Source organism: Sus scrofa, chromosome 6 (genome assembly GCF_000003025.6).
Source record: "Sus scrofa isolate TJ Tabasco breed Duroc chromosome 6, Sscrofa11.1, whole genome shotgun sequence".
Classification (NCBI taxonomy): domain Eukaryota; kingdom Metazoa; phylum Chordata; class Mammalia; order Artiodactyla; family Suidae; genus Sus; species Sus scrofa.
Window position 1 is genome coordinate 86,140,075 of NC_010448.4, and position 15,167 is coordinate 86,155,241.

Sequence of the window (15,167 nt, forward strand, 5' to 3'; positions counted from 1 at the left end):
CCCATCCCTACCACCATCACCTTAATTCTGAGAACCCTTGGGTGCCCCAGCTCCTGCCAGCAGGGGGATTGTCAAGAACTGAGGTTGAGTGAGTTCTTGGGGCCTCAGTTTCCTAATCTGCCCCATGGGCTTCATAATAAAGGTGTGTGGTACTTGGTAGATTGTAAAGTAAGGCTCTGTGCGTGTCACAAAAGATGGTTTTGAGGACCACTACCGGGCCCCAGAGGCTGTGATTTGAAGTCAGGGGGACCTGGGTTCAAATCTGCCTCCTGTACTTGCTGTCCTTGTGACCTTGGGCAAATCACTTCACTTCAATGGTTCCTGGCACCTGTAGCTATTATTACTAGAGCTTAATTCAGAAGCCTTTAGTAGAAGGGGTGTGATCTCCCCTCATCCCCAAACTGGGCAGAGTCAGTCCAGCTTCCTGAATGCCTCCTGAGCACCCCCTACCCAACCAAAGGGTGAGTGGTGATGTCTCTGAGCCAGGCAAATCTGGCAGTAATTTATTCCGCTGTGTTCTAGCTCATTTTGTCCTTTTGGTTGCTGGTGTTGTGGACAGCAGGAATGAGGGAGAGGCTGCCCAGTGGTTTCAGGTTGGGCAATAAAGGCTTGTCTGGGCAGCTGGCCCTTCTCCTTGGGGGTGAGGGAGGGACTCAGCAGGAAGACGTGAGAGTGGCCAGAGTGGGAGGTGCTGAGGCCCTGGGTGGCCTCCTGCCCAGCAGTGGAATCAGGGAAAATCCAGGGTGGATACCCTGCTTGCTCCAGGCATGCCATCATCCACCATCCTTCTGTGCTTTCATCAGCTAAGCTAGACCATTGGGGGCGGGGCGGGGGATAAGACGGTGGCTTTTCATGCAGGGCTGGGTCAGCTAGAGTTGCTGGAGGGACCTTGTGCCCTCCTTCCTCCAACCCCCTCCCCCTCCTCCAAGCCACTCTCCCTGCATCCTGATGCATCCTACTTTTATGATGGATCTCTCTTTATCTGTCCCCTTCTCTCCATCTTTAGCCATCTTTCATATGCAGGAAGGCCTCAGCCTTTTCCCCCCTCCGTGGTGTCAGGGATCTTCCTAAAACACGTATTTGAAACTCTGGTTTGCAGGCTCCCTGTTACCTCCAAGCTTAAGGTCCCTCTCCCTAGGCCCTCTTGGTTGCTCTAACCCCTCCCTGCCTGTGCAGCCCCATCTGCTTTTGTGCTTCTTCTCCTCTGCATCCTGTGCTCTGGCCAGTCTAACCCACTTAGCAAGACCCACTGCCCACCATTTCCTCTCTGGGCTTTTGCACAAGCTGTTTTCTCCCCAGAACTCTCTAACTCCACCTCTTCACCGGGTAAGCTTCTGCTCCTCCTTTGGGTTTCAGTTTAGACATCACCTCCTCTCTGAAGCCTTCCTTGGTTGCTCCCTTTTCTAGCCCAAGAAGGGAGGTTGGGGGTTGATTGGTTTTTTTCATAGCACTGTAATTATTGTAATTACAGTTTATTGGTCCTTTCTCCCTTACAAACCGTGAGCTCTGTGGGCACAGGGATGGGTATTTAGTTCACCGCTGAATCATTATTGGCAGGTACAAGGCCTGACCCATTCCTGCTAAGGAAATACACCGGGCACGAAAGAATGAGTGATGTCCAGTGGGTCAAGTTCTGAGCTGGAGATGCCAGGTGGGGGCGCACTGACTCCACTGAAAGTAGAGATTAAGGAAATAGGTTTCCCTCTAGGAATCTGGAAAATTCTGCTGCGGGATCCTGTTGTATGTGAAAAGACCACATAGACAGTGTCATCTGGGACCTGTGAGTTGGGGAGGTCAGCTCTCTGCCTGCCAGCCCCTCCCCCAGCCACTGTCCTCCGTCCCCCCCACCCCCCGCCCCCACCCTAGCCTCCCAGCAGCTGGCAGCCCCTGGTCTCCGCTCTTTGTGCTAGAGGCTCGGCAGTTGGTGAGAGGCATGGAGTCCCAACCGTCAGCCTGAGCGTCTGGGGAGGAGGGGCGAGGGCCCTCTCTCTTCACCCTCTGTCCCAGATCTTGGGGTGAGCAGGTGGGGTCACAGCCTCTGTCCTGGCTGCCTGTGAGCCCAGGAAGGGAGGAGAGCTTCTCCCTGAGGTGACCTCTGCAGGTGGGGTTTGAGGGACCCACTGAGGTGTGGGCAGGTGTGATCCAGACAGCCAGGCAGTCAGACTGGGGGAGCTGTGTGTGTGTGAGTGCATGTATGGTTGTGATCGTGTGTGTGTATATATATATATATAACTGTAGCCTGGGGCACGGGACATATGAGTGACTTCTCAGGGAGTCTAGCCATGTGGTTTTACTGTGTGGCAGGACCTGAATTTGGAGTTGGGAGGCCACACTAGCTGCTTCATTCCCTGGGGAGCCTGATGCTGAAGTGTCTGGGTATCCAGGTGTCAAATTCCTGGAGCTTGGGTGCAGAGCTATTTGGATGGGTGGTGTCTCAGGTTGGGGTGTGGGTGTCCCAGAACCAGGATGTGGGAGAGTTAGGGTGTGTCAGCATAAGGTTATCCCAGTGTCTCTGGGGCCAGAGGTGGGTATGTCCAGGTGTGTGGGGGTCCTCAGGTAACTGGGTGTGGGGGAAAGTACTTGTGACCAGATGTGGGGCTGTCCAGATGCCTGGGTGTCTGGGTGTGGGTACCTGAGTGTCTGTATATGTGGGTGTGGGGTATACAGCAATGGGGTACCCATGCCTTGGTGTATCCAGGTGACTGTGAGTTGGGCTGTAGGGTGCTCTTTGGTCAGGGTGCTTATTTATATGTTTAGATGCCTGTGTCTCCAGGAAAGGGGTGTACATGTTTGGGTGGGAGCAACCTGGTGACCGTGTCCAGCTATGGATCAGGGACTGAGGCTCTGCCAGCTCAGCCTGTGGCACTGCCTTCCCTGGTCTTGCCTCTTGATCTCCCTGCAGTCCCCAATGCCAGGATACTCTGGAGGAGGCCCCAATGGTTCTGTTTCTCTATAGTTAGTTACTCTGGAGCTGTGTTATCCAATAGAACTTTCTAAAATGACAGAAATATTCTCTACCTGCTCTTTCCAATATGGTGGCCTCTTACAAGTGGCTCTTAGATTTAAATTAGCTAAAATGCATTAAAATAAAAATTGAGGAGTTCCCGTTATGGCACAGTGGTTAATGAATCCGACTAGGAACCATGAGGTTGTGGGTTCGATCCCTGGCCTTGCTCAGTGGGTTAGGGATCCGCGTTGCTGTGAGCTGTGGTGTAGGTCACTGACACGGCGCGGATCGCGCGTTGCTGTGGCTCTGGCGTAGGCTGGTGCTGCAGCTCCGATTGGACCCCTAGCCTGGGAACGTCCATATGCCTTGGGAAGTGGCCCTAGAAAAGGCAAAAAGACAAAAAAAAAAAAAAATATATATATATATATATAAACTAAAAAAAAAAATTGAGTCCCTCAGTCTTATCAGCTAGATTTCAAGTCCTGAAGAGTCACCTGTTGTTAGTAGCTATTGTATCAGTCAGTGCATGCAGGTAGAGACTTTTTATCTTTTGGCCATGCCTGTGGCATGCGGAAGTTCCCAGGTCAGGGATTGAACCCGTGCCACAGCAGTGACCTGAGCTGCTGCAGAAACAGTGCTAGATCTTTAAGCCACTGAGCCACAAGAGAAGTCCAAGAGAATTTCCATCATGACAAAAATTCTATGGACAGTGCTGGCCTAGAGTTGCAAAGCCTGTGGCATCTTTAGTGAGGTCTGGACACCTCCAGGAGTAAATAGACTATTGCTTAGTGGCCACTGAAGGAGGCCTTGCTGAATCCATGTCCCCTTCTCTCCAGCCCCATCATTCCTTGCCTGGACTGTTGCAGCAGCCCTTTCCTTGGTTTCCATTCTGCCATCATCAGCCCACCAGTGCTTCTACCACCCTGGGATCTGAGTGACCCCTCAGGCACACATAAGATGCTGCCCCTCTGTTGCTCTAAGCTGAAGACTCTTGAGTACCCAGGGGACAAAACCCAACATGGCAGATCAGGCCCTGTGAGACTCAGCCTCTGCTTTCCACAACAGCTTCGTGTTTATGCCTCTCTTCCTCTGAACCCACTCCTCCCTGTCTGCCTTATGATCCAGGCACACCAGGCCAGTGCTGATCCCAGAACCTGCCAAGCCCTTTCACAGCACTCAGCCTTTGCACATGCTGTGCCTTCTGCTGAGAACACCCCTCCCATCCCTCTCTCTTCCTGGAGGCCCACCTGCTTGCTCAGCCTTGAGAGTCCAGCTCCGATGTCACTTCCCCAGGGAAGCCTGCCCCGACCCCTCCCTGTGCAGTTGGCCAGGTGTCTCACATGATGCATGCATGTCAGTGAGCCACGTGTTTTCCTTCTCCTTCCCCAGTAGGCTGGGAGGAAGGGCTGGGCTGGGTCTTTGTCATCTCCCATCCCAGGGCCTTGTACATGGCATGTTCCCTCTTACTCTTTGCACTGAGGTGAACCCTGGGTACACAGAGAAGGCTCAGAGGGGGTGGAGGGTGGAGCTGGGGCTCTGGAGGGCAGTTATGGTTGGGGCAGTTATGGTGGGGGCTTGGGTCCCCCCACTTCGGCTGGCCCTGGGCAAGGCTGCCACTGCCTGAAGAATGGCTGGGGAGGACCCCTGGGGTGGGCGACTCAGAAGACAGCTGTTGCTGGATGACTCAGGAACTCAAGCAGATTCCCGGGGTGGAGACCCCAGGACCTGGTGGTGAAGCTGAAGGGATGGGGAAAAAAGGGGCCTAGAGGCGATCCTGAAGTTTTGGAGTTCTGAAGTTTTGGAGTTGAGTGTAGAAGGAGGAGAAGATTGGGAGAGGGAAATTGGGAAGCAGTATTGCTGGAGAGATTTGATGGGCAAGATCACAGCCAAGGGCAGAGTGACAGCGGGGGGGATGGGGGCCAAGGCGGGGGTGGGGTGGGGTGGCAGATAACTAGTAATGAAGATATATCTGGGGGATGGGGACAGCTGAGAATGAGGGGACAGGTGGTGTTGGGGGAACCGTGAGATGGTGGATGAATAGAAGGGGGATATGGGACAGCTGAGAGACAAGAGGTGACAACTGGGAGTATCAGAAGCCTATCTGGGAAGGACAGGTGGATCTCAACAGAGAGAGTGTGAAATACATGGCTCAGGATGTGTGGACGTGTGCATGTATGTGTTTACGTATGTATGTGAACATTCTTGTGGTTGTGCCCGTGTGCCTGCTGTGCCCATGTGCCTGCACCTAGAGGGTGGTGGCGAAGAGCATGAGCTTGGGAGCCACACCGTCTAGATTCCGATCCTGGCTCCACCACTGCTGGCCGTGTAAGCCTTGGGCAAGTTACTTGACCTCTCTAGGCCTTTCGTGTTCTCATCCGTGAGATGGGGCTAATAATGGAACTGGCACGCACTGTACGGGGTTGCTGTGAGGGTAGGTTTTATATGCATATGTGTGTAGTTTAGGACAGGTCCTGGCGTGTGGTAAGCATCGTATGTTCTAAATTATTATTAAGTGTGTGTGTGTGTCTGTAGCATCCTGGGTGCTCAGAAAAGTTTGTTCTTGGCCGCTGAGGAAGCCCAGGCCTGGGAGGAGTGATGGTGGCAGGAGTGCTGGAGTGACCAGCCAGGTTCACTGGGCCTGGCTCACCTCTCGCCACCCTCCCCTCCCCGTTCATCCCACGTCCCGCCCATCCAGTGTCAGGGCCTCATCCAATAGGTCTCCCTCTCTGTCTGTCTCTTGTCTCGCCTCACACTGCCCTGCCCTGGGCCCAGGGCCAGGGGATGTGCTTTCATTGTTCAAAAGCTTTTCAGCAGAATCTGAATTCATTGTTGGCCTGCCAGCGCACTGGGGCCCTGCTCAGATATAAATACCTGGACAATGTGCTCAGTTCTGGCGGCAGTGGCTTCATCCTGTGCCCTTGAAGAGTCACTGGGGTGGAAGATGCTGGGGGTGAGAGAGGAGGTGCGGGGGAAGCCCCCAGGGTAGATGAGGCCTCAGCCCCCAACCCACGGGGTAGCCAGCCCAGCCTGGTTTCTGGGAGTCGGTCCTCCCCTTCCGTCCAGTGCCTCACAGGGAGGCATATGCCACCTCCTTGCCTCCCACTGCAAGCTGCTCTGCATCACAGCCCCAGACTGCTGTGGGTATGTGCTCTCTGGGGGTCTTGGAACCATTGCTTCAGGACTGGGTCATGTATTGCATCCTTGCACTGCACTGCATCCCAGCCCTGCACCACACAACAGTGCTGGGATCCCCTGTGGCACTGGCTGTGTGGACCCTCCTGCACGTCTGTATGCTCCACCTGCATTGACCCATTGTGCTGTACCTGCATCCTGCAGTTGTGCTACCACTTGTGTCTTGTGGGTCTCTTCTGTGTGTGCTATATGATTCTCTTGGACGTTGCTGTTGCATTGGACTTGTGGACTCTCCTGGGATTGGGCACGGCTCCTGGCCGTGCACCACTGCACTGTGCTGACAGATGGCATGCTGCCGCAACACAGCATCTGTAGCACAGGGTCTCTATGTGCTGCACCGCCTGGTTGCAGTGGGCATCTGCACTGCACCGGGTATGGCCAGGCATAGTCTGTCTGCATTCCACTGTCACACTGTACAAACAGTGCCACTTTGCTCAGTGTAGCACTTCTGTCGCACTGCCTCACTGCACTGCACTGGAGAGGGGAATTCTCCTGGCCCAGCCTGATACACTGCTACTGCCACTGTAGTGCTGCCTGCTATGTTAGCTCGGCTTTTCCCTGTATTACCACTGAGGTATCAGCTGGTGTCCTTTCCCAGGGTCCTGTTAGCAGCCCCAGTTGAGCAGCATCTTTGCTTCAAGCTGTCTCACTGCAGTGTCCCTCTGGCCCCCACAGCACACTGCCCGAGGTATCGGTAGCTACACTACAGCTTGAGGCCACTTTGTTGGGCTCGGGACTGCCATGAGTTTTTACAGGCATTACCTTTGCAAGTAACTTTGCAAGTACCTGGCTTTGGATCTGTGCACTGCTTGCTATTGCTGTCCTGGACCTCTGCCCTGCACTGTACCTGCTCACTGTTGGGTTGGGTGCAGTCTACTGGATTTCAGGACCCAGATCCCTTGCACTGAATCCCCTGTTCCACATGGCATCTTCACAACATCCCAATTTGGTGCTGCTTTGTCCCCCAACCCCTCTCTCAAATCTGCACTTACTATACTCCTTAGGACTGCATCCAGCTTGTATTCTAGCCCGGGTTTCCACACCCAGCCATTCCCTCCTCATGGCACCGCGTCCTTCTTTTCCCAGTATTTCTGTACTCTTCTGCATGCCTCCACTAGACATTCTTTCGGCGAGAATTCATGGAGTGCCAACTCCGTGCCTGGCCCTGAACAAGTGTCTGGAGAGGGAGAGAAGCTACCACCTTGGCATTCCTCCATACACCTATCCCTTGGCGCCGAGTGCCAGCCCAGAATGTCACCAGGTGCTCACTGGTGCACTGTGATTCTGTGTAGCTCTGGGTCATGTCGTGGTGGATGTGGCACCTCTCCCCTGCATCTGTCCTGCTGTGCTGTTCCAGGGGTCACACGAGGGTCGGGGCACACTGCTCTGCTCCCCTGCGTTGTGTAGCTGCACTCTGCCCCTGTGCACTGGAAGCTGGTGCCCCGCACCCTCAACACACCACACCATGGCACCTCGCCCTCTCTTTCCCCCGGACCTTTAGAAAGTACAGGTCTTTGCACTGTGTGTGTTGGTACACAGCCCTCTGCCTCTCTGTTCTGCCCTCTGTTTTTGCATGACACAGGGTATCTGCACTGCAGAGGTCTTCGTACCTTTGCCCACGGTATTTCTGCACAGAACAACCCTCCATTCAGCCCTTTGGCTCTTTATGGAGTTTGGCCGCACCCCATGCTTCTACTAGACAGCCTGATACTCCCAGTATGGCAGCCCTGCTGTTAACTTTGGAATTTGCATGTTGATCTGGGAGATAGGGAGTGGATTTGGCCTAAGTTTCCCCTGCTGTAGTTGGCTTCCTTCTATCCTCTGTAGAGATGGAAGGATGCTAGCATTGTTGGGTTCTGCACTGGCTCCTGCAGGGGGTACCAGCTCAACTTTCTCCTCCTGTGGCCTGGCCCTGGGTGACCTTCTTGGTTGCAGCCATGTTGAGCTCTAGATGATTAGAAGGTGGGCATATTGTTGCCAGCCCTGCCCTTGATTAATTGCTCATCAATTATTTAGGGCTCTGGGAGTTCCCATCATGGTGCAGCAGAAAGAAATCCGACTAGGAACCATGAGGTTGTAGGTTCGATCCCTGGCCTCTCTCAGTGGGTTAAAGATCCAGCATTGCTGTGAGCTGTGGTGTAGGTTGCAGATGTGGCTCAGATCTGGTGTTGCTGTGGCTCTGGCGTAGGCCAGCAGCTATAGCTCCGATTGGATCCCTAGCCTGGGAACCTCCATATGCTGTGGGTGTGGCCCTAAAAGGACAAAAAAGACAAAAAAAAATTATTTAGTGCTCTAGAAGGCAGATCCAGGGACCCCCGGCCAAAGTCTGATTGTGTCGATCTAGGCAAGGAGAGCAGTGAAGTGGGCTGGGCCAGGTCTCCAGGCTGAAGTCATGGTCTTTGAGTCTGAGTGCCGTTGGTTAGGATCAGACTAGTTGCTGGGATCATTGGGTCCGTAAGTCCAGCCACTTTTGATACTCCATTATATGTAGGGCTTGGGGATGGGGTTCAAAGGCATAAGAGATAGTCTCTGACCTCAAGAAGGGGGGAGGTAGAGGTTAGACTGGCTTGAGGTGGAGCTGTTATTGGGGTGGAGAACAAGAGGTGGGGCTGGGTTGGACAAGAATGTCCAAGGGTGAGTCTTCCAGAGTTGTGCTGGGCCACCTAGACAAGGGGTGTAGTTTCAGATGATGAAATAGACCAACGTTGTTCTTGGGGTTGTGCTTGGGTTCCCCAGACCAGGGTTGGGGCTGTGCCAGAAGTTGCGTATGATTCCAGCCCCTAAATTTATAATCTGTTGGGAGAAGTTTTGTTTCTCCTAGGGCTGTCCTTTGGGAACTGAATGTTCTATTGACAAATCAAAGGGAACAAAAATCTCATTGCAAACAGACTCTGTTTACCTAGGGTCTTCAGAAAACACTGACCGTGGCTGGCAGCTGCAGTTGGCACAGAACACCATTCCCTGTCTAATGGAGAGGAAAGTCTGGTGCTCCCATGCGTGCACACACACACACATACACACACACACATTCATGACACTCACCGATCACACTCACCTCCCCCTTAGGCACCTGCTTATTGCTGAAGATCCCCAAACATCTCTGCACATAAACACGCACCTACACACCTAGAACCTCACAGCACACCACCCGGGGACCCACACTTTGAGACACCTCTGCTCAAATACCTCTCCCGCATAGTTTCTCCCTCTGCCCTCCAGTTACTCTTGCTCACATGCCTGCTCGCACAAATGGAATCAGAATTTTAGAGGTGGAACAGCCTTAGCAGTCTCCTTGGTCCCCATTCTCATTTCATAAGGGGTGGAAGTAGGGCTTCAGAGAGGGCAAGCCACCTGCCCAAAGTCACACAGGGAGTTAGAGGCTCAGCAGGAATTAGATCTAGGCCTCCTGCCTCCCAGTTGAGTACTCACTAGGCAGTGCCAGGCTATCACTCTCACAGCCATGTACGTGTGCATGTGTGCACTGCCCCTCCACCCCCCAATCCACATGTGCAAATACACGCCTGTGGAGGGGTAGAGAACCCCACACCAGCGAGACCCCCTCCCACACTCTGGCTCCTCCCGCAGAGGTTGCTTTGCCCCTTGCATCACCCCATCCAGAGCCCAGCCGGATGTGGATAAACCATCATCCTGCCTTCCCAAATTGTGGCTGACGGTTGCTCAGGCAACCGCCTGCCAGATTGGGGAGATTAGCTGAGGAATGTAGCTGGGCCAGTTTGAGCTGAGGCTGGGGAATTGTTGGGGGGTCCCGGGTTGATTCAGCCCACCCTCTCAGGGAGGCCCTGGTAGAGATGGCATACCCAGGGAGGGGAATGGTTTTCTCCCTGTCCCCAGGCCAGCTGTGACTGTGTCCCCAAGGCTTGAATGAGGCTGAAGGAGGAGAGACTGTGTGTGAACATTTCAGTGTGTGTGTGTCTGTGTGTGTTGAGCATCTCTGTCACTGTGATTGGAGTGTGTGTCATCTGGGGACTTGAGGCCCCTTCCTCACCAGTTCCTGACATCTGACTCCCACTTTCTGATCCTACAGTGCCCTCTGGGGAAGCCACCTGCCCCCCTCATGGCTTACAGGATGTATCACTTCTCTCATTTGAATCCAGGTGTTTCTGCGCTCAAACACCTATTGTGCTTTCCACACTCAAAATGAGGCCGGACTTCTCCTCCTGACATTTGGCTCTCCAGGGTCTGGCCTCAGCCTCCCTCCCTTTGGTCTCATCTCCCATTGCTGAGGCCAGTCGGGGCTTCCCTCTGTGCCCAGGACGCCCTGTGTTTACTCACTACCTCCCTTTGCCCCAAATACCCTTCTCCCCATCTCTGCTGGCCAGAATGGTGCCCGTCCTTCCAGGCTCTGCTCAGATGCACCCACCTCCAGAAAGCCTTCCCCCTGCACCCACCCTCCTCCCCAGGGTTCCCCTTGTGGCCCTGATCCTTCTCTGCCTCTCATTCCCTCACCTCTACTCGGATTAGGAGGTCCTTGTGGGCAGAGCTGAGTCTTAACCATCCATGTGCCTCTACTAATGTCAGCCTGGGGCCTGCTTTGTATTGTCTGTGAGCGAATGGCCTGTGAATGGAAATGAATTGGCACATGCGACCAGCAGAATAGCAGAGCCTTGCTTTGTTTGTGCCTAGTGTCTTCGAATACAGATCGGTGATTTAAATTCCAGCTTTTGGGACTTAAGATGCGGTCTTGGACAAGCCATCTTATCTCTCTGTGCCTCGGTTTCCACCCATAAAATAGGAATAACATGGTAGCACCCTCCTTATGAGTTACTAGGAGGGATCTGTGGCATGGGGCATCGTGGTGGTGAGTGGCAGCTCTCTTGTGGTGACGTTGATTGTGTGGACGTCTGTGTCTGTATCTGTGTCAATGGAGTCGAGAGGAATTCTCAGCCCATTCTTGCCCTCAACCCAGAGTCTGATCTGTTTTTCCCCCTGGGCTGGTGGCCCCTGGCAGGAGTTGGGTCTCTAGCAGAAGTGGCGACTTGTCTTTGGGACTCCTAGCTCCTGAGCCATGGAGACTGGAGGTGATGGGGCTTTTCCCAGGATCCAGGAGGGCTGATTGTTCCATACCGTAGTGAGCTGGGGAGCAGCGGGGTGGGAGTCTCCCTGAAGAGCCTGGCCCCAGAGATGTTATGTCCATTCCAGGCTATCACTGGAATGGACCTGGCCCAGAGACACAGGGCTGGGGATGGACATGGACCAGGGAGAGGGGGACTTTTTGCCTCTGCAAGGGGTTCTCTGGATGGTGATGGCTAGCCTAGGAGATCACCCTCTCTGGGGTCAGTTGTAGGAATTATTTGGCAGAGGTCAGGGGTCACTCTGGCCATGGTACTCTGGTCTGGGGTCAGTCGGTCAGTCTGGTGGTCATTCTGGCTGAAGTCAGATGGTCTAGTGTTCATCTGGACGACGATGGGGCCACTCAGGCTCAAGTCTGTCTAGGGCTCACTGACCTGGATAAGGCCATCTGAGGCTTACAATGGCTAAGGTCTGATGGTCTGGGAGTCCCTTGGACCAGGTCAGTCAGGCTGGGAGTCCTGGCAGCTCATGTGGTCTGGCTCAGAATGGACAGAAGGAAGCCAAGAAGCTGGCATTCCCAGGCTTGCCCCACTGCCAGGGGTGAGGCATCTGGGACAACCGCGTTGTTACTTGCAAAGGAACAAGAAGGACTCAGCAGGACTCTAAGTCCTGGGATTCCCTTTCTGGCAGTTCATCTGCTTCAGGGAGGCTTTGGCTAAGACCCTTAGGCATAGACTCAGCTCAGGCTGAATGAAGTCACCTGTCCCCTCCTCCAGGAAGCCCTCCCTGATCATCCCTACTGGGCTGTGCTGTGGATCATTTTCTAGAGGGGAAGCTGAGGCTTCGCCAACACAGATGGAGTTAAATCCCACCTCCCACAGGCCACGGGGCATATGCCGCCCAGGGCTCTTCACACAAAGAGGCAAAGAGCTCAGCCAAGATCCTGCCCTAGCCCTGGAGAGAGGCTTCTGTTATATTGTCCCCCACACTGGGTGCCAGCCTCATGCCCACCTTTTGTCGTTTTGTACTCTGATGGGGTCTACAAAGAGGAAAGGGAGACCCCCTTCCCCCACCCCCGCCTCCGCCGCCAACAGTGGTGAGTCCCTCTATGCCTGGCTGCGCTGATGCGTTTGGAGATGCTGCTTCACATGATCTGCGACAGCCTGGAGAAGTCCCTGCTGCAGAAGGAATGGCAGAGCCTAAAAGTGAGGTCACCGGCTATGAGGGCAAAAGGCCACTTCTGTGCCTGGCATGTGGCACTCACTCCCCAGTTACTCTGCTTCTCATCCCTCCTCTTCTTGAGGCCCGGAAGCTGCTCAGATTTGCTCCTTCTCATGGTCAAGGTTTTTCTAGTGGGATTCAGCCTCTGACCACCATGGATTCAAATCCTGCCTCTGTCACTCATGTGGCTCAGGTGGCACGGGTGAAGAGCTGCTGTTTCCTGAGTGCTTGCACATGCAAGGTGTTGTGCCAACTGGACCCCCCCTGCACCCCTGCCCCCACTGAATCCTCAACAGCCCCACGTGTGGATGGGGAGACTGAAGATGAGAAAGGGTCACGGTCATGGGCCCGGCAAATTGCAGAGTCAAGATTCAATCTCAGGTCCGTCAGATGCCAAAGCCCACTTGCTTATCTGCCACCTTAAACGGTGGATGAGTCCCTTCACCCCTCAGAACCTCAGTCATCTCATCTGTCAAGTGAGGAAACATACCAGTGGCTGGCAGGCACCCAGGACAGGGCCTGGCATGACTTGAGCCTGCTTCCTTGCCACTTGTCCAGGCATATTCCTGGGTCTCATGTGCCTTAGTTTACCCTGATGAGACTCCCAATACTAAGGTTCGGGAGGGCGTACAGAGACTAGTTTGCGGTTACTTTCTGAACCAGTGGTGTTTTCAGGTGTCTAAGGTCCAACTTAGGACCTTGATGAGCCAGCTAAGATATGTGGACCTCAGAGTTCCTGTTGTGGTAGAAACGAATCTGACTAGTATCCATGAGGATGTGGGTTCCATCCGTGGCCTCGCTCAGTGGGTTGGGGATCCGGTGTTGTTGTGAGCTGTGGTGCAAGTAGGAGATCCTACGTTTCTGCAGCTGTCGTGTAGGCCAGCAGCTGTCGCTCCAATTCGACCCCTAGCCTGGGAACCTCCATATGCCACAGGTGTGGCCCTAAAAAAAAAAAAAAAAAAAGATGTGGCCCTCATTACCAAGCAGAGGGCTCACATCTATTTCAGTCCCCTCTTCCTGCCTCCCTTTCTCTTTATTTAAACTGTACATGTTGATTCCAAACCATGGGAAGTTGCTTCCTTTGGTCATATGTGTCTGCAGGCCACACATGACTGCGCTTTTGCATGTCACTCCCCTGCAGGCAGAGACCTCGTTGGGTGACTTTAGGTAATGTGCACCCCCTGTCAAGTGGGAGTAAAATACAGTAGGATACCTGCCTGAGCAGGTAAGGCCTGCATGAGATTCTGCATCTAAAGCACGAGCACTGTTCTGGGCTTGGCATAAGCCTGGTGTGGTCAGGGGACATGGTTGTTATTTGCAAGGAGATATCATTGGGACTGGCTTAGGGCGCTCATGGCCCTGCCCATCCTGGGGTCCACTGTCTGTCCTCTATGTGAAGATGGAGGGGCAGGTGACAGAACACTGTCCAGCCATCAGGGGATCTTGGTTCAAACCTGCCTCTGTCACTGACCAGCTGTGTGACCTTAAGGAAGGGCCTTGGTTTCCTTGTCTGTAAAATGGGGATAATTCGTGTCCTGCCTTCATGAGTTGTTGTGAAGCTTTAAAGGTACAGTGATCATGATCACCGGTGCTTGTTGAGGAGGGCTTTGATGTGTGGTTGAGCAGCGGAGGCGGGGGGGTTCCTGAGGAGGGAGTACTGGGGGAGTGGGTTGTGTTGGGGTGGGGGGTCTTGGCATTGCGGGGAGACAATGCAGAGAGGGGCTCGGTAGAGGGAGAGGATAGAGGAGTGAGAGTTTTGCCAGAGGGAGGGGGCCGTGGGAGGAGGGCTCTAGGAGAGGGAAGGGAGGAGGGTGGGCTTGGGTAGGAGGGGACAGTGGGGGCACTTGGAGGGTAGCCCCAGGAGCCCTTTTGGCCAGCTGCCCTCCTCTAGGCTGGCCTAACCATGTCCTGCCCTCACAGCCGGCTGCACCTTCGAGGAGGCGAGTGACCCGGCAGTGCCCTGTGAGTACAGCCAGGCCCAGTACGACGACTTCCAGTGGGAGCAAGTGCGGATTCACCCTGGGACCCGGGCTCCTGCGGACCTGCCCCATGGTGAGCCGACTCCCAACCGCCATTCCCCCTGCATCTCCTTCCCAGGGCAGGCTGCCCACCTGCTGTGTTATCTTGGGTACATTGCTTAACCTCTCTGGGCCTCATTTGCTTTAGCATGTGTAACGACACACATGACACTGTGAGTGTGGGGCTCTCTGGCCGCTGACCAATTGTGTACATCAGGTATTTTACCTGTAAAATGGGTGCAGGTTCAAGTAATCAAAGATCCTTACAGGCTGTAAGTTGAAGTCCACCTCCCCTTGCTCCTGGAGCAGCTTCGCTCAGGATCCACTTTACTCCTGCCAGGCCTTCCTAAGTCCTCCAGCTTCAGGGAGACTCTCATTTCCCTGCGAGCCTCTGAATCCCAGTCTCCCAGGACTTGGAGATGCTGACAGAGCGGTAACACTGTGATGTGTGTAAAACCTTCCTTCCTCTGCCTCTTTTTTCCTGGAAGTCCCAGATCTTTCCCAGTGTCTACCTTGCTCTGCCCCCATTTCAAGGTGGGGCATTTTTGGCATTGTGAACCCTGGACGGGGAGTCAGGAGACTAGTTTTGTGGAGTCTAGTCCTGGCCTTCTACCCTGACAATGGCCTCTAGTGTACTGGTTCCAGAGTCAGGAAGACCGGGCTTCAGATCCCAGCTTCATCACTTTACCAGCTCTGTGTGGCTTTGGGCAAGTCACTTAACTTCTTTGAGCTTCCATTTCCTTGACTATAAAGTGGAG

At 54.1% G+C, this 15,167-nt stretch overlaps 1 protein-coding gene across 10 annotated transcripts in view; it reads left to right on the forward strand.

Moving 5' to 3' along the window:
- Positions 1 to 15,167, forward strand: part of PTPRU (protein tyrosine phosphatase, receptor type U) — a 90,406-nt gene that overhangs the window by 2,332 nt on the left and 72,907 nt on the right. For 9 of the 10 annotated variants that reach the window (XR_002344957.1, XR_002344956.1, XM_021095731.1 and 6 more), the window contains exon 2: positions 14,312 to 14,443. Coding sequence is in view for 8 of the 10 variants with exons in the window: in XM_021095731.1 (XP_020951390.1) it covers positions 14,312 to 14,443 (132 nt within the window). In the remaining 2 variants the exon portion in view is untranslated. Of the gene's footprint in view, positions 1 to 4,952; positions 5,273 to 14,311; positions 14,444 to 15,167 lie in introns of those variants that run through there. The other variant, XM_021095727.1, reaches the window with a different exon arrangement.